At 37.5% G+C, this 18862-nt stretch overlaps 1 protein-coding gene across 3 annotated transcripts in view; it reads left to right on the plus strand.

The window, feature by feature from the left end:
• Positions 1-18862, plus strand: part of DCLK1 (doublecortin like kinase 1) — a 235011-nt gene that overhangs the window by 146420 nt on the left and 69729 nt on the right. For all 3 annotated transcript variants that reach the window (XM_086881572.1, XM_086881571.1, XM_086881570.1), the window contains exon 5: positions 15547-15663. In XM_086881572.1, coding sequence (XP_086737698.1) covers positions 15547-15663 — 117 coding nt within the window. The remainder of the gene's footprint in view (positions 1-15546; positions 15664-18862) is intronic.

Below are 18862 nucleotides of genomic sequence, written 5' to 3' on the forward strand. Positions count from 1 at the left end.
TTCTTCTTCTGCCATCATTTCTTTTTCTCCTCATGGTTCACCTAAACTGGGGACTTTCACCCAAACACTTTCAGCTTATAATGAAGATAAATAGATTTCTTCATGTCCACTACATGAATTTTGAAGATATCTTTGTTTATTTCACCCAGTTTTAATATGGAGAATTTGTAAGTCATTTGTAGAATAGAAGTGTTTTTTCACTTGTGTTATATATTGTGGCTGAGTGAATCCCTGTAGGTCTGCGAAGCAGATGTGTTAGTACAGGCAGTAGAACAGCTTCATTCCTTCCCTCATCTTCTGCAATGCAGTCAAATTCTGAATTGTTATGATGTGAATTAATTAAATATGAATAAATAAAATATCGCCAGATAATGAAGCTGCAGTCCCCTCTGTCATATTAAATCATTGATGAGGTGCCTGTGAGTAGGAACAGTGGCTGATGATGTCTTCTGCCTCAAAGTCTCTGATTGGTTTTGGGAGCATTTGTGTAAATTTTTCCATCGTCCTTGCATCAATAACCAGAAAAAAAAATCTTTTGCCTCAATAAAAAATATGTGGATCATGATATCCTCCTGCCTCATCAATCCACTCCTTTCATGCCTTCTGACATCTAAATAGTGACTGAAAGTGGGCCAGTTTTGCACATAACTATTGTGTAGTTCAACTATGTTATCTTGTTATGTATCAGTATGCAATCTGCAAGCTCGTTAGAATAAAGAGTTAGGTTTTTAGGAATAGATGCCGAGTACCTCTATTACCTCTTTATGCTTAAAAGTCATATTTACCCTATAAAAATACTCATTTTGGTGAAGGAATGGAAGAAATAATGAAGAAAGTAAAAATACTTGTTTGTGCTTCAAAGCAGCCCAGATGTTAATCCAGCTGTTCTAGATTCTACAGATCCTACTCTGCTGGAAATAAGGTATGAACTCAGTATTCATTCTCTTCTGAAAATGCCTTCTGTCCCCATAATGGCTTTTGATCCATCTGAAACATTACTTCTGCATCCATACATATTACATTTGTATCTGTAAATATCTCAGGTTTACAGTACTTAATTTCAGACTACTGTTTGCACTGTATTCCTCTCACCTGTGAGAGCTACACAGTTTAGTTTATATGTTTGAGAAAGCAGATACTTGGTTTCACCACATGTGAGTATTAGGGGAAGGAGCTCCTCCTTGAACAGTAAGGCAATTTTCTTATGAGTCTGGCAACTTTAAAAGACGCTGCTTATTCAAAACAGTTCAGGCAACTGGAATCCTATTGCCCTTCTTCAGCTGTTCCCGTTGATCACTTAATTTGCATAGCTCAGTCCATCAAGTGTTTCCTGCTCCTGGCTTTAGTCCATAACTGCAGTGGAAATGCCATTACCTAGTCACAGTCTACAGAGTGATGAGTTGAGACTGAACAGTCAGAGTACTTGAGGGTTTGATTTACTGTGTTCTCTGGTGTTTTATCACTGAATTTGCACTGGCTTATAATACTTGTATCCTTTTCCCAATATTTCTTCATTTTTAATTTTCTTTCCCTCAAAGCAATGTCTCTATCCTTCTGCTTTTACATGTTTGATGAACTGCACCTTCTGTCGCATGAAGATAGCATGGAATAATAATAATTAGGAGAGAAATTTTCCAGGGGCTGATTATTTTTTTTTCCATACCTTTGCAGAATTCTTGTTACTACTAGAGATGCCCAAGTGAGATTTAAATAAACCCTCTCACATAGTTGAGCAGCCTGTTGCAGGAGCCTGGAAGTTAGGGTATGCTAATTTACCCTTCAGAGCTCCATTGTCACAAAGCTAGGTTGAAGCCATTACTCAAGTTAATTCTAGGCTTATACATCCAGGTCTTCATGCTGGAGTCAATGTGCCTCATCAAAAAAAAAAAAAAACCAAAACAACATTTGTTCATCACATTCTTTCAGCACAGGAAAACATGCCCAATCTACACAGCAGAGTTTTGTCATCCAGAATTACCTTTTATCTCCACAGGTTTGCATGCAAGCACATGTTAATGTGGAGTAAGCAAACAAAGCCCAGCTTGTGGCACCTAAGTAGAACCACATGCCTCAGATCTCAGCCAGCAAGGCAGCTGCCAGCAAATCCTCAGTGTGCACGTGTCCCGGGAGCAATGTCAGCAGCTGCGAGCCCAACAACATTTCTGGCAGTGAGGTTTTCCAGTTTAGGCCTTGCCACGCTTTATATCTCTTGCCCATCTGTTTGTTCTGCATTGTGTTACATCATCTCGACTGCAATAGTTAAATTATAAAATCATCGGGGGATCATACAAGAGAGGGAAGCTGCCTTGTTCAGGTTGCCTCAGAGAGAGCTTTCTATTCATAGACATTAGTGTCAGAGAAAGTGTAGAGGCTTTTTTGTGGGAGGAACAGACATATGGGAGGCTGGGACTGACACACAAAACCATGGGGAGGTTAGAAGCAAATTGGAAAGTTAAGGCAAGGATATGTTGCCTTCAGTATTTCTACATTTTGGGTATGAAGTGGATTTATGATGTTCTTGAAGAGATTCTTGTGTTTCAGATACTGGAACAGTGGAAGTTAGTAATTCTAGGGACTGTATTTTATCATGGGCATTGTTGTCTATATAAGTATTTTGTGACTTTGATCAACACTGTTATCTGTATGCTTAAGTAGGGGATAAGAAGTCACATTCTCTCTTAGAATATCTAGAGGAAGAAGGTGTGAGTAGGTCCTGTGAATAAACCTGTTTTTTAAGTTAACTGTTGGGTGCAACTGTGTTAGGAATTTTCAGTATTTGGGTTGTTGTTTTTTTTTTATCTTCCTGTAAAAAAAGTACATTTTAATTACTTTTTAAAGGAAATTAAGGTTTTTGAGAATATTTATAGATAAGTTAGCATAAGGTCTTTAGTGATAGTTGTTCCTTATCTGTTCAGAAACAGCTTCAAAATGTTGCACCCTTTCCAAGACTAGGAATACTCTTAAATATGGAATAGTCTCAAAATTTTAAATTAATGTTTTAAAGAAGACTTTAAATAAAAAAAAGTATCTGAGAAAATTGTGAGGGATTCACAAAGAATAACGTGGCAGAACTTGTTCAATTAATTATTTGTTAATCTTTCATGCTTGCTGCACAGCTTCAAAAGCAGCCCAATATTTTATCAATTCACAGGACAGCCCTCTTCAGACACTCAGTAGGATGTCAACTTTGTTTAAAAAATTGGAAATTGAAAGGGTTCCACATGTAAATTTCTTTCCAATTAATGGTGGATATAGAGATATTTCTTGGTCACCACCTTGCAGACCAAAAAATTACATGGGTCAAAGAATTAAAAAAATGAAGCACCCCTACAAAATGAATACAGCTTTTTAGCAAAATTTATCAATCATAGTAGTGGTTTTCATTTCATGGAAGAAGATCAACTCAAACTGGATTTGTCTAATATCAGTTGCTATGTTGGTGCAACTTGGTAGTGAAATAAGGTTACAAAAACGAGTTCTAAAAACAACGACCCACCGAAATGCTAGACACTATCATAGATGATGTCATAAAAACAGAAACTTTTTAGGTAGAATGTAAAGCATTGCTTTCAACCATAACCTAAGGAATGCATATAAATATAGTCTTTCAAGCCATAGTTAGCACTCCTCCTGTGCCCCCTGCCTACACGCTGCTTGTTGATTATCACTTGGCTGCATATTAACTTCTGATCCTTGCTTCACCTGGTTACAGTCCAGAGTGCTTCAGAAGATGATGTGGTTTTGATCAATTGGGTTTTATTCTCCTTTATTTTTATTTTTTTGACAGCTTTTCTTGAACTACATGGAATGTGTGAGCTTTTCTGTTTTCATCTAGGTTTTTTCATCTAGACATGCCTGTGTATGAGCTTAACAATGAAGGATGTATTTTGAGAGCAGATTGAATTGTGGAAAATGTAGATAGAGACATCATGCCTTTTCATCAGCCTTTGCATTACAAAATCAGTTTAGATCTGTCCAATGAAAGTACAAAAGCATCTAATCCATGAAGCTACTAAGAAATGTCTTCTTTCAGTATGAAGTTTTCTCATCTAGTTGGTTTGGAGGAAATGTACATATATCTTAATGGTATGAGACAATATTAGACAACCAGGCTCTGAATTGTCTGTGAAGGAGAAGGTCTGTTTTTTGGAGATATCAGTTCTACTAATGTCCTACTGAGAAAAATTCTAAAAGTTAATCAATCTGGCTTTTGAAGACAAATAAAAGATTTGTATCTCAGTAGTCTCCCCACTCAGGAAATTATAATGATTTTAATTTACCCATTAAGCAATCACTTCTTCTTCGCTAAAATGTTCTTTAACTTTCACTCAGTTTTACATTAGAGTGCATCTCCTCCTTTTACCTTATCCTTCAGCTAAATTCAGGCAGAAGTGCTGACAGTAAAAAAACTTTGGAATACCTTTTATGAGTCATACTAGGAAGACTTAATCAAAAGAAGCAGGAAGAGATCTGAGAGGTCCCAGGGGAGGATTTGCCCTACCTAAATTGACTTTATAGGTTCCTGGCTAACCTGTGTGTGAGCAGTTGTAGTTAGGGAAATTCAACAAGTCCTCCATATGACCTGTTCCAGTACTTCCTTAGCCTTGCAGTTGAAAACAGGTTTTCTCATGTCTGAATTTATCTACCTTTTGGAAACTTAAGATTAATCTGCTTTGTTGTATTTCTAATACAACTAATAGTAGGAATTTAGTTTTTCTCATTTTGGCAGTATATTAAGTATTGAAGGCTACTCTTTCTCATCACTTCTTTTCTGAAAAGGAAGATCCCATTTATATTAGCTCTCCTTCACTGGTCATATTTCCTCATGTTTTAATATTCATTAGTAGTCTCTTAATCATCTGAATGTGAAATCCTCATGTTTATAAATGGAAACAAAAATGGATTTGTTGTGTTAGCTAACACTGCAGTAGCCCTGGGGATTAAGTCAGATGGCCTCCACAGAGGTGATACCCTCAGCAGGGGGATGATTCCATTTGCTGCAGTAGTTTACTTCAAACTCAGCATGTGACCCACTGCAAAACTTACCTCCCTCTTTGCAGAGCTGCTGTTTTGCATTTCAGCACCTGACTGTTGTAGTGAAGGCTTCAACCTTTATTCTGTTGTTTTTCTTTCATGGTTCTAGTACCTTGTACTTGTTGAATTTTATCTGTTTTTTTCTGATGGCTTTGCAGTTTTCAGATTTATACCGTTCCACAATGCCAATAGCTTTACCTATGGTAGTGTCATCTACAGATTTAAAATATATTTAAATAATTGCATTAATTTCATATTAAGACAAATAAATATTGACTAGACCAGAATCAGAAGCAGTCTGGTGACTTTCTCTGCTCATTGTCCTAGTTTGACAGTAAACTACCCTGGCTAGCTTTTCCAGTGCCCTTCTTAAAATCAATTTCTGTTGTTATTTTTTTGAATTGCAGCTTGAGTATCAAAGTTCTGAGTAGAAAGCCTTATAGTCTCTACTGTCTCTCCTGTTATCCTTTATAGGAAGACTGTGTTGACACAGTTTATTCTTGACAAAACCATTTTGACTATTGTACATAATTTAAAATACCTTTTAAGCTTTAAAAATTTTATTTCCTTTATTGCTTTGTATTGTCATGGAAACAAAGAAGGGCTGAGCTTGTAAGTGACCTCTAAAGGTCATCTGGTGCTGGGTGTCCAGGATCATGTTTAGATGGCTTTTGAATATCCCCAAGGCTGGAGACTCCACCATCTCTCTGGGAAACTTGTGCCAGTGCTTGGTCCCTTCAAAGTGGAAAGATGTTTTCTGCTGTTCAGACGGAATTTGAACATGTTGATCATGTGTTTCGGTTTGTGCCCATTTGTCTGGCCACAACCAAAAGGAAAGGAGCTTGACTCTGTCTTCTTTATACTCTCCCTTTGGAGAACTTTTCTCTATAATCTCAAATAAGGGTGTCTTTTCTGCAGCTCGCAGTTTTCTGTTGTGTCCCTTTTTTAAAGACAGGCATTTGCTTCGACTTTTTCTCTTGGATCTTTACTTGTCCTTCACAATTCTTATAAAATAGTGTCTGGTAGCTCAGAGTTCATCTTAGATATATCTCTAAATATTCTTCACATCTTGCTAATTTGAAAATGTTATCTAAAAGCTGATTTATTCTCTTCTTAGTGTATCTTTTCTTCTAATCTCACGGTTATGTTGTCTGTCTGATAATTAGTCCTTTTAATGATCATTTAAATAACAAAATTCTCCACAACAATTGGCTTCTCATATTCATATGTTTTTTTAATAGATATTTTATATTTGTATATCCCTTGTTTTGTGCAAGACTCCTTGCTAATCTAACTAATTAGCTGTATAAGCCATGGGAGTTCGAGTTGTGTTTAACTGTTATGACTATAATCTTTATCCCAATACAGTCTTATTCATTTATTTGAAGAAAAAAAAGGCTTTTAAAACAATACTTCACGATGAAGTTGTTAGACTAATAAGTGCATTATAAGTAGGCAGATTTAATTGAAAAAAATCAAAGCAGAAATAAGTAGGGCAATTTAAATACGTATTTTGTTGTTCACCACAAATCAGTTACACAGAAAAATCTGTAACTTCAGGAGACCTTGCTAAAATGCATTAAAAGTTAGCTGTTTTGCATGGATGTTTCTCAGTACTGCCTTTAGCTGATACTTCCCACGTGAAGACGATGTTCCACAAATGAGGGTTTATATTTGTAACTGTGGAAATAGCTTGAGCTTGTAAACTTCCAAAAGAATAATTTGAAATAGTAAACAATTGAAAAAAAGTTATACTCTTCAGATTGCAAGTAGTAATACCAGAACTCCAGAATTTATTGGTCTGCAACACTGACACTTCTCTTAGACTGTAATTGAAAAAATATATGATGGAATGCCTGTGTACTCGGTGCTTAGGATGATGTTTATATTTATTGTATGGGTTGGATAGGAGGTCTGCTTATTCTCAAAGTAAAGAACAAAATTACTTTTAATGGGTAATAGGACAAATGTTACCTTGTTGTGCTGAACAGGAAAGCAAGCCATTGATTTTGATAATCAGAATAGTTAAGAACCAATTAATTTGTACCATTCTCTCATTTAATCTCCAATGGATTGAATAAAACAATGCCAAGAAAATTGCCACCCAAACTGTGCAGATAAAGTAAGTCACTTCAGTACTGAATTTTTCCTGTGGCTTCACCAGTGCTTTTTTGAGAGATACCTGTTGATATGCTATATGCCCAATAAACAAGCTTTTGTCACAAAAAGAAAGGGAAAGCCATAAGCAAAGGCTTACCACATTTCTTTGTTTCATGAAGAATAATGCTGAGGCCATAAATAAAAATAGTACCAATAGTTGCAGTTGTAATCAGTTGTGCCATCTTAAACATTTCCAATTAAAAGTAGTTTTGTGATATTTTGGTCACTGTAGCTATCATGGTAAATCTGCAAAGGTGTAGGTAAAGGGTGCTGAAGGGCAAACTAATGAACATTTGTATCAGCATTGGAACATCTTGGCTAAAGAATATTGAGCAAACAGTGATAAGTAAAATCTCTGGGAGTGGAACAGAGTATGTGGCAAGATACGCAAGAAATGTCTAGACAACATGCTGGAGTATGTTTTAGCTAATGACAAAATTCTTATTTCAACTTGGTCTTCAGGTATCTTAAAAATAGTTTCTGATAGTCCAGTTTTAATTTCAGAAATTAATATTTTACCCATGCAAAGTCATTCACATTAATTCAGTCAGAAATATTGCAGATTCACTTAGACAAACAGTTTTTGAAGAAGTCTTCTAGTTTTGTCTGACTACAAATGAAGAGTTTGAAAATAATTAGATATTGTGCCTTGTCAGAAAAGCTGTTACAGCGATGAAAAATGGTTTTTTGATCCTTTTTTCCACTGCTGTGGGCTGGAATCTTTCATGATAGCAGATTTATTTTCTGATGTAAAGCAAGATTTAGCATAATGTTGTTTTTGTAGACAAAATATTAATGTGGAGGTTTGTGCAAGATGAAAATGACAAAAAGGTTAGGACTTGAGGAAGGTGGGGAGATAAAATCTACTCATACACAGTAAAGTTACAAAATAAAGCAAAATCTTGTGTTAAAGTTTGTATGAAGTAAAAAAGTCTGTAACCAGTCCAAAGATACTGCTTCTAATTAGGGTACTTTCAACAAAACTCAAAATCTGTAATTTGTATCTGATAATTCATGAGTAAGATTCATCTTTTCTAACTTACAGATTCCTAAGATAGGTCACAGAAATGAACATGTTCCATTGACTGTAGAAGGACTGTGGGGTGAATAGTTCATAGTTCATAATATTTTTAGCTCTCTAGTATTAGATGAGTTCTATCCTCCCAACAGGGTCCTTAAGACAGGAACACATTTGAAGAAAAAGTAATAGATACTTGAAGCAACATTTTGATTTATATGAAAAATTTGTTTACCTCTTCTGGTAAATATTTAGACTTCGGTGAATTCAGAACTATTTGAATTCAGAATTTGAAGATTATACATTAGAGCAGAATGAGATATTAGTGATAATATGTGAATTCACAAATGCATTCCTAATTTCTATCTTAACAAGGTGTTTTTGGAGTAGTACATACATCTGAAAGCATTCTTAGCTTGGGTGATTTGTTTTCCTAAGACCTTTCAATATTCTCTATTTTATTAGTGTGTAATAAGGCATAGATGACTTTAATAGTTTGTATTTTATTGTATACACTTACCCCAGTTTCAGAATTGGAGAATGATTTTTCACATGAAAGAAAATCCAACTGTTTCTGTATTTTATACCCCAATCAAAGCATATTTCTTTTCAAGAAAAAAAAAAAGAGATTTAGGTAATTGCTTCCACAAGTATTTGGCACACAGTAAAATAGAACTCCTAATCTTTATCATGTGTGGAAGACCAATTACTGGTAAGAAATCAAATCAGAAGATACAATGTCTCAAAACCCCATGCATTTACAGTGACACAGAGCTTAGTGCATGGGATAAAACTTTAGGATTTTGCTTTCTATGCATACATCACTGTCCATCCACATCTGCAGTGTGCTCAGGAGCACACTGAACAGGAAGACATGCAGAAAAAAATTGAAGTAGGCACAACCATGACGATAGAAGCTTTGAAATTATTTAAACCTCTGTGAAACACTCTATATCCCTTTCATTTTTGGAAGCTGCATGATAGTTACCCTTTTGGACATGTTGTAATTGCAAGTCATAGCTGCCAGTGATTGATCACTTGGGTAGGGTGAATTGCAGTGTGTATCAGTGACACTAGACAGGAGGCTACCATTTCTCTTGCTGAAGAGAGTGAAACTTAGTTCTGCAAACAGAAGATTACTGGCATTAATTGAAGGCATGAATACAGCTGAAAAGTAAAATCTTATTAGCTGCATTAAGAATTAGCAGCATGGAACAAATTACCCTTAACATTAAAAACTAAAACTGGTACTGCATTTGGGGTAATGAGCCACTGATTGGCCTGAGGACATTGCTAGTGAGGCTAATGTCTTTAAGCATTGGTAAAAGGCACCAGCCTGAGGCTTACTGTAAAGTGGCTTACCAACAACCACAGACATCCTTGATCCTCCCCCCTTGCTTATCTGCAGGATACAGCTGTTGCTGAAACCAAGTTAAATGTTCTCGTCTTAGAGAAACAGATTGGCAGGGATACTGAAAATATAAAATCTATTCCCTACGCACAGACCTCAAAGAAAAGCAAAACACAGCAGAGAGTGATATTTTTGCCCAGAAAGAACGCATGAAGGCCATACAGTCAACTTCTGAGTTGCTGACAAGTAAGCCTTTTTGATCTCCTGGTAATTTAAATAACTTTTCACAGTCTTCTCTAGAACACATTAAACTTTTTCATTCTATGACACATTTATTGCAGATTAGTTACTCTCTGCTGCTTTTTTGCCATTGTAAAATCTAATGAGCGTAGAAGCTAATGTAACATTTTGGAAATGAAACATCATTGATGACATGGAGACTGCAGGCATTGGTAGCATCCTTTATTTACCTCATGCTTACCTCATTTTTTGCCATTTGGCAACAGGAAGAGTCAAGAGCTCAGAAGTATGTATGTTGGGCTCCCCTCCTGGTTCTGACAGTTCCTACTTCTCATTGACACCACTGTACAATCTCAGTAACTCTGTTTTCCTTAAAATGTCCCTACAGTCTTAATTATGTCAATTTGTAGCCTTGGGGTACTTTTTCTTTTTTTTTTCTGAGCCCTATTGTTAATGTCCAATAAAGGCCTCAAAACTCCGTGCTAATATTCCATACTTTGCAGTGTTACATTTTTAGCCTTGCTGCTGTTGGTCTGTACTTTTTTCTCATGCTTTTTATCTTTTTATGTAGAATGTACAATAGGACATCTTATTGCAAGATGTTTTCACTGGAAAAGCATTCTTATTTATATAATATTTTGAGTTGGAAAACAATAAAGTCTGTAAAGTTCAAACCGTAGAGTTGACTTTCTTTTGTCTTGCATTACCATGGGTGTCATCATTTTGTTCCTTTAATCTCAGTCAGTCAATGGTGAGAGGAAGGACTGGGGTTTCATGAAACATTTCTTTCCTTACTGACCATAATATAGAAACACTTGGTTGTTTCTTCTTGGCTGGGAATGCCATGCCCACATGAGTAAGAAAAGCAGTATAGCTCTTTTATGTCAGGAGTTCAGATCTATTTCTGATACAGTTTTGGCATCAAAATAAAATTGGGGGGAAAATGCTCTTCTGTTTCATGGCTTGCAAAGGACCTATTCTATAGTAACCCAAATACTGTTAATGAGAAGGTATGTATTTATTTGCTCACCAGTTTAGGTTCTGTGTAGAAAACACGGTTTCAATAAAACATGCATTTTTGGTTTGTGTTCTCTATATACGTGGAGCTTTCCTACAACAACAGGCAAATTATGGTAATGTCTTAGAGGAACAAGCAGTGGTTGTGTGGTTACTGAGTGGGATCTTTGCCTGCAGTAAAATTTTACTTTACAAACTAAATGTGACAACAGAATTGCATGCATAAACTGTTCCTGGGAGCTGAGACCTATTTACAGCAAGCAGCCTGGTTACATTCTGCCCATGACTAGAGATCCTTTTAGACTCTGGGACTAGTCTTGTCCTAGTCTTTGAAAGCATGAGTTGCTCGAGCCCGGTGTGTGCAGCACTGAAGGCTTTCCTACATGGCTCTCCACAGGCCATACCATAACCCCTGTAATTCAAGAATAAACTTCTAAACCCATAGAAAACATGACACTTGACAAGTTCACCTTAAAGAGAATATATGCTTGTTTGAAAATTTTAAAATTTAATTTATTTTTTTTTTAAATTTCACAATCTGTGAATTATTTTTGAGAGGAACAAGAAAACTGTGCATAAGAAGTTACTAATTGAGCTCAAAAGGGTTTATACAAATAGAAAAATAGGAAAAAAGAGAATATTTCTGTGACATAGACTAAATAGGACTCCGTAGAGACAGGGAACCAACCCTGCTTAGCATATATGGGGTCACATCTGGAATACTGTGGCTAGTTTAAAGCTTCCCAGTTCAAGGGAGATATCATTCAATCGGAGGCAATTAGAGGAGGACCATCATGATGGAGGGTAGCTGGAGCACTTGCTGTGTGAGGAGAAGCTGATGGAGCTGGGCTTTTTCAGCCTGAAGAAGGAAATTGCCTCAGGAGTACCTGCCCCTGGCCTCCAATGTCAATGGGGCAGCATCTCTTCTCTCCATCAACATGTTGGAGTCAGGCTTCTCACAGTGATGCTTGGTAAGAGGATGAGTGGTGATAGATAAAAAATTGAAGCAAAAGTTTTAGACTGGATATAAACAAAAACCTCTGACATGGCAGCCTCACTGAAGTCATGGTAGACAATATCCACTGCTATCCCTGCATCTGCCAAGCTGGCCATTTCATTTCAGAGGTATCAAATTGGTCAAGCTTCTTGTCTTCCTGTTGGTGAACCCATGATGATTACTTTTGATGATTTTCTTGTCCCTAATGTGCCTTGAAATTATTTTCAGGATTCATTTATCTATCTCTTTCCCAGGGATTGATGTGACGCTGACTTGTCTGTAGTTCCCTGCGTATTCCTGAAGATAGGAGTGAGATTTTCTGGGTCTTCAAATGGCTATCCCAATCATCCCAGTCATCACTATCATTCAAAGACTATTGAGTGACTTCACAATGACATCCTGAATAGCCAACTCCATTGGCACCTGCGGGGTGCATCCTGTCAGGTCCCATGGACCTACATGTGCCAGTTTTGTTCTCTAATCTGATCTTCTTCCACCCAGGATAGGTTTTCCTTTCTCCAGGCTTTTATGTATCTGCTTCTGGGACCTGGGATTCCTGAAGGTTTGGTTTGATGGTAAAGACTGAGGCAAAGAAGCCATTCAATACTTTAGCCTTTTCTATGTCATTGGGTTTCACAGGTGTGCATTTTCTGTAGTCTTCCTTTTGTTCCATCTGTATGTAAAGAAGCACTTTTTATTGCTTTTGACATCTCTCATCAGATTCAATTCTAACTGGACTTTGGCTTTTCTAACTATGTCTGCATGCTTGGACTTAGACTATATACCTTCCAGGTTACTTGTCCCTGCTTCCACCTTTTTTATGCTTCCTTTTTATGTTTTAATTTGGTCAGCAGCAACATGTTAATCCTGGCCAGACCTCCTGGCATTTTTGAATATCTTCCTCCTTGCTGTGATGGACTGTTGTGGAACTTGGAGGTGCTCCTTTAATATTACTCAGCTTTTTTGGGTCCCCCTTCTCTCCAGAGCTTTATCTGATGGGAATCTTCCAAGCAGATACATGAAGAGTCCCAAGTCTGCTTATCTGAAGTCCAGAACTGTGATCTTGCATTGTGCCCTCCTCCAATCCCTTCATAATACTGAACTCTCCTATCATGATCACTGCAGCCAAGGCTGCCTTCACAGTCCCAGAGTCTTCCTTTTTGTGTGTGTGTGTGAGCAGAGCATCTCTTATTACTGTTTTTTTCTGTCACTTGGAATAGGAAGTTGTCACTGATGTTCTCCAAGATCCTCCTGCAGTGTGTATGCCCCAAGTGGGTTGAAGTGTCTGCCAAGTCATCAGGACTATGAATGTAAAGCTACTTCAAGCTTTGAGCAGGAAACTGGACTAGGAATTTTTCATGTCTATACTGGATTATCCTATGATCCTGTGATGCTTGTACATTTCTTGGGTTATCACATGACCATTTGTGTTTCTTCTGTGTAAAGAGATTGTTTAGCTGTGAGAGGTGACTTCCTCTTCAGGCAATATGCCATGAGTGTGGGGTTACTCACAAGTCAGGGTCTGTATGTAGCCCCTCAGGATGCCTTGCAGAAGAGCTGCATTTGCATGGCCATGTTTTGGAGGTGGGAGGGGCTACAGGGCTGGCTTCTGTGAGAAGCTGCCAGCAGCTTCCACCATGTGTGGCAGAGCCAATGTCAGCTGGCATTGCCAGGACAGACCCACCGCTGGCCAAGGCTGACCCAATTAGATATGGTGGTAAGGCCTCTGTGATAACATATTTAAGACTCTGGGTGTTTTTAAGGTATTGAGAGAATCTGAATGAGTATTAATACTTGGAATAAAATAAGAGTTAAGCTTTAGTATGAAGGAGAGGGGTATAGATAGTTGTTTTCTTTGTATGCTGGAAATAGGAAAGTTTTTACATATTGCATAAAGTAGCTGCTTTCTTCATGGACTCTTTAAGTTCTTCAACTAAGCAAATTGTATATTCCAATGGGTTTAGCTTGGCTGGATCATTCTGCTTTAGTCTCGTTGTTTGTTGACCACTGAAATGTGCAGTTCCCCTTACTTACTGTTTCCCGTGAATGAGGCCCACACTAGGATTACATCACAATTTTAACAGACTGCTAGGTGTGTGAAAAATTTACATCTTTGTTTACAGGAAGATAAAGAACCTGTTTACAATTGCATTGTATATAGTTTCTGGAGCAGCTGTTTATGCCAATTCCTGCTGTAGTTACCCAATGGCATCTAATTGAAAGCTTTCATCTGATTCCTCCTGTTTTTGGTAGATAATTTCCTCACAGAGTAAATGTTTTTCTCCATTTCCACTGGTTGTTCAGTATAAAACAAGAGAAGTCATTAATGAATCACAAAAAAATGTCAACAGAAGGAAATTAGCTACTACTGGGCATTAGGAATGTGGAGAGTTTGGGGAGAAAAGCTTCTTTGGGAAGACCAAGGCATTTCTCTGGTCCTCCCAGCTCTCAGCTGTCCTGGATGTTTCACTCAATAACACATCATTTCTTGCTTCTATTTACTTGAACAGCTTGATGAAAGACAAACAGTTAGGGCAGCCAAGAGAAATAAATTTCATTACATCATTCTCGGGTGTATATGTTTAAGTTAATTAGTTATGCTCAATTTTATTTCTTTGTTCTCTAATCTGTCTAAACTATGTTACAGGCTCCACTGATCTGTGAAGACTAAATAATGTGCAGGCTTGTACATAGTATTTTCTGACTAGGAAGAAAAACCTCTTTTTATTTCTCTTAACCCCTGTTGAGGAACCTTGACTATGGGAATAAAATAGGAAACAGGTCTAGTACGGAACTAAATGTTTACTGGTGTATTTTTAAACAAGTGAACTGACATTGTCAGGTGAAGACACTGTAAACATTGCTGCAGAGTTTTAATTGTATATTGACTAAGAAGTGGATCTTTTGTTTCCCCAACTGTGTAATATGTCTGGTGATTAATCTAGTATCCATTAGGAGTGCAAGACATCAGTGCTGTGCACAATAAGTTCTTTCATCCCCAGGCCAAGAGCCATTCTGCAGGCATAATGCAAGGATGCCTACAGATCTGTGTGGGTGTACATAAACTCTAACCTGAACATCTTGTAGTGTTCTCGAGTGGGAGGGTAATTTCGCCTCTTCATTGATTTTACTGATGTCTCTTATGAGCGAGTAGTGCCGTTTCCCTCACCTATGATGAATTGTGTGTGCTATACAATGTGGGCTATTGCTCACCAGAGGATTAAGCAGGAGCAACAAACCTGCTTTATTTTCTTCAAACCTTTCATCAGTGGAGGACACTTGCGTCATCTTGTACAATTGTAACATTTTGATACAGAAAAGAAGACTTCCGGTTTTTCTAGAGGAGACTGCCTAGGTTGACAAAAGTGCTTACATTGCATCTGGATTGTTTACAAAAAATTGCTACAGTACTTGTACTGAACTCTTCAAAGGGAAAGAAATTTTATGAGTAGTCTCAGCACTGTTAAATTAAGCTGTCCTAACTACCTGCAGTAACCATGGTATTTAAAAGTCTGGATTACTGCAGCAGTTCTTTGTCTGGGATATGGTACGTACTGTACTTGGATTTTAATGGAGCCATTTATACAGATTTTATACTTTCTCATAAAACTCCTCAAGGTGAATGAAAACAAGCGTGGGCTAAATGTTTTCACTTTTCAGTGCTCTTTCTGTTACAGAATCTTGCTGGCTTTCTTAATTGCTAACTTATGCAGTTTCTTTGTCTTCTAGAATGTCGGGTGGTGAAATCTACTTCCTATACCAAAATAGCTTCGAGTTCACGTAGGAGCACCACCAAGAGCCCTGGCCCATCCCGACGCAGCAAGTCTCCTGCTTCTACTAGCTCAGGTAAAGCAAGCAAACAATCTTTCTTAAAAACAACAACCATTCTGTTCCAATAGAGTGGGCAATGCACATAAAATTCCACATTTCTGTGGAAAAACATTTTATGCTTAAAATAGTTGATACTAAAAATTCATGTGTTTTCTCAATGACATCTGAGATCAAGTGTCTTCCAAATACAAACACAAACACAAAATGCAATACAAATAAAAGCTTCGAAATCTTATGAATCATACTTTGGTATTACAGTGGTTCAATTCACTTTACTTTTTCATGCTTGTTTTTGCTTCCAATACCTAAACATTGAGGTAAAAATGTATGGTAGTCTTTGTACTAGGAACTGAATGAAAACAATCCAGAAAGTAACCCAAGTTATGCAGCATAAGATCTGTGTTGCTGAAAGGTTAATTTCACAATCTTTTTTGTATTTTGTTTCTGAGGGAATGAAGAGGCAGTAGTGAGGAAAGGATTGATTCAAGATCATGAGGATATTGAGAAAAGGAGGGCAGGGCAGAGAAAGAATGGAATTACAGATGTGAATGTGAGGTAGAAAGATAGGTGAGGAAGAAATGTCAGAATTGACTAACAAGCCAGTTATACAGGCTGGAGAAGACACAGCAAAAAGCTGTGACTAATGAAGAATCTATGGGATTTCTGTGGGACTAGCAACACTTTTTTCTGTGTTGAATATTCAATACCATGTTAGTTTTGGTCCTGAAAGAAATAGTGTTAAAGGTGTTGGGGAAGTGCAGGTGACTAAATCTTTGCTTCTTGAAGCTCACGCCTGTAAAGGTCTGAGCAGAATATATTACATACCTCAAAAGATCAGAATATTATTTTACAGCCAATGGAAAAAAGGGAATGTTTTTACTGCACAACAATAACAATTAACGTAACACTAAGTTTACAGCAAGAAATGAAACAGTGTAGTGAAAATATTAAAAATGCAAGCCGTTTTGGATGGTGCTGTGCTGATGACAGATGTAACCATCTTAAACGTTTCTTATGTGAAAATACATTTATAGGAAATAGGCACATGTTAGTTTGTCACCAGCAGATTTTCTTCAAGTCTAGAGCCAATTTTGTTCAATGTTTTTATTGATGATTTGGATAGAGAAGGTGAAAGCACCAATAGCAATTTTGAGGATAATAACAAACTGGGAAGTGCTGAAGACTCTCTGAAGGAATAAGATGCTTTGCAAAGGGATCTAGATAGATTGGAGCATTGGGCAATGATTAATGGGATGGAGTTTAAGAGGAACAGATGTTGAATGCTGCACCTGGAATGTAATAGTGGTAGGCACAAGCATAAACTGGGAGAGGAGTGGCTGGAGAGCAGCACTGCAGACAGGGATCTGGAAGTGCTGGTTGGCAGCAGGCTCAGTATGAGTTAGCGGTGTGCCCTGGTAACCAGGAGAGCAAATTGCATCCTAGGGTGTGTCGAATACCAGCCAGGTGAAAGAGGTGATCAATGTGATGTATTCAGTGTTGGTGTGGCCTCACCTTGAGCACTGTGTACAGTTCTGGGCACCACAGTTTATGAAGGGTGGGAAGGTACTCAAATGTGGCCAGAGGTGGACAACAAAACTGATGAAAGGGCTGGAAGGTGTGTCCTATAGGGAGCAGCTAAGCACTTTGGGCTTGTCTTGTTGTGAGAAAGGAAGGGCTGAGGAACGACTCGGCTCTCTATGGCTTCCTGAGGATGGGATGTGGAGATGAAGGTGCTGAGCTCTTCTCTTTGGTATGCAGTGACAAGACATGTTGGAATGGCTCAAAGCCACACCAGGGAAGATTTAGACTGAACATTGGGAAGCATTTCTTTCTGAGAGGTTTATCAAGAATTGAAACAAGCTGCCCAGGGAAGCGGTTGAGTTGGCATCCATGGAGATATTTAAAAGATGTGTGGACATGGCACAGAGGGACATGGGATAGTGGTAGACTTGGCAGTGCTGGATTAACAGTTGGGATTTGATGATCCTAAAGGTCTCCTCTGGTCTAAACAGCTCAATGATTCTATAGCTAGGAAGAATTTCTTTATCAAGAAATACCATGTGGTTGGTTGGATACCAGGTGCTCACCAAAGCCACTCTATTGCTCCACTTCTCAGCTGAGCATACTGAAGTTTTGGTCAGCTCTGAGTTGGTCAGGCAGCTGGATTAGAAGGTTGTTGTAGGACCCTTCCAACTGAACTATTCTGTTCTGTTCTGTTCCATTCTATTCAAAGTTCTTTAAGCTTAAAAAGGATAAACAATTGAAAATGTTTCTATAGAATTTATTTTTTTAGTGAGGGGAATGGGTCTGATTTGGCTGTCTGTACCTCTGGTGTTTGTTTTTTGCAAATAGGTCAAATTGTGTGAATGTTACAGTAAACCTATTTCTAACCTTACATACATGAGTACTTAGATCAGTATTAATTTGTTTTTAGACAAAACCCAAAGTTCTCCCATGAAATGCAAGCAATATGTACAGGTGTCATGTTTCTGCCACCCAGCAAGCATAAAAATGCTGCTTGTTTCTTGGAATTATGTACCTGTGACAGAAGCAGACTAGAGAAATTGCCTTCTAGCACACATATGAGCAGATAATTTTTTCCATGTCTACATTAAACATTTCAGTACTAGAGAATCTCCTCAATGACTTGGGCATTGCTAGAAGTTATGCTTTTGTTGTCATGCTGTTACTGCTAATTGTATGTACATGTATTTTTCTGGTATGTTTTTAAACTGCTTTCAGTTAACCTTTAAATACTTTTAGGGATCTTTCTTTCATTAGCAAAAAACACTGAAAGTAAGAAAAAGAGTAAATTCTCTGATCAAAGACAATACATACGTATTACAAAAAGTTAAAAGTGTGTCATTTTCTGAAGTGTTTTGTCATAGAACAAAGTCAAAAGAAGTAGGGATAAAGGGAAGCAGAAAGCATTCTTGATAGTCTACCCTTGACAAAAGCTGAGGGAGGTGAATGGAAAAGAGTTTTTCGCTAATTAGAAATAATCTGATTCCTTTTGTTTCTTTTTGATTCTTGCTGCACTTTGGGAAGTCTGCACATTCTAACTGCACAAAAGGATCATAGTTCTGCTTCAGACTTGAATTAATGTTCATGTCAAGAAAATACACGTAGATAATTACATGGGCCAAAAAAGGAAAGTTCCATAGACAAAGACTATATTAAAAAATGTTCAAATCTCAAAATTGGGTATTAAAAC

The sequence above is a fragment of the Cyanistes caeruleus genome, chromosome 3 (genome assembly GCF_971803275.1).
Source record: "Cyanistes caeruleus chromosome 3, bCyaCae1.hap1.1, whole genome shotgun sequence".
NCBI classification, from domain to species: Eukaryota; Metazoa; Chordata; class Aves; order Passeriformes; family Paridae; genus Cyanistes; species Cyanistes caeruleus.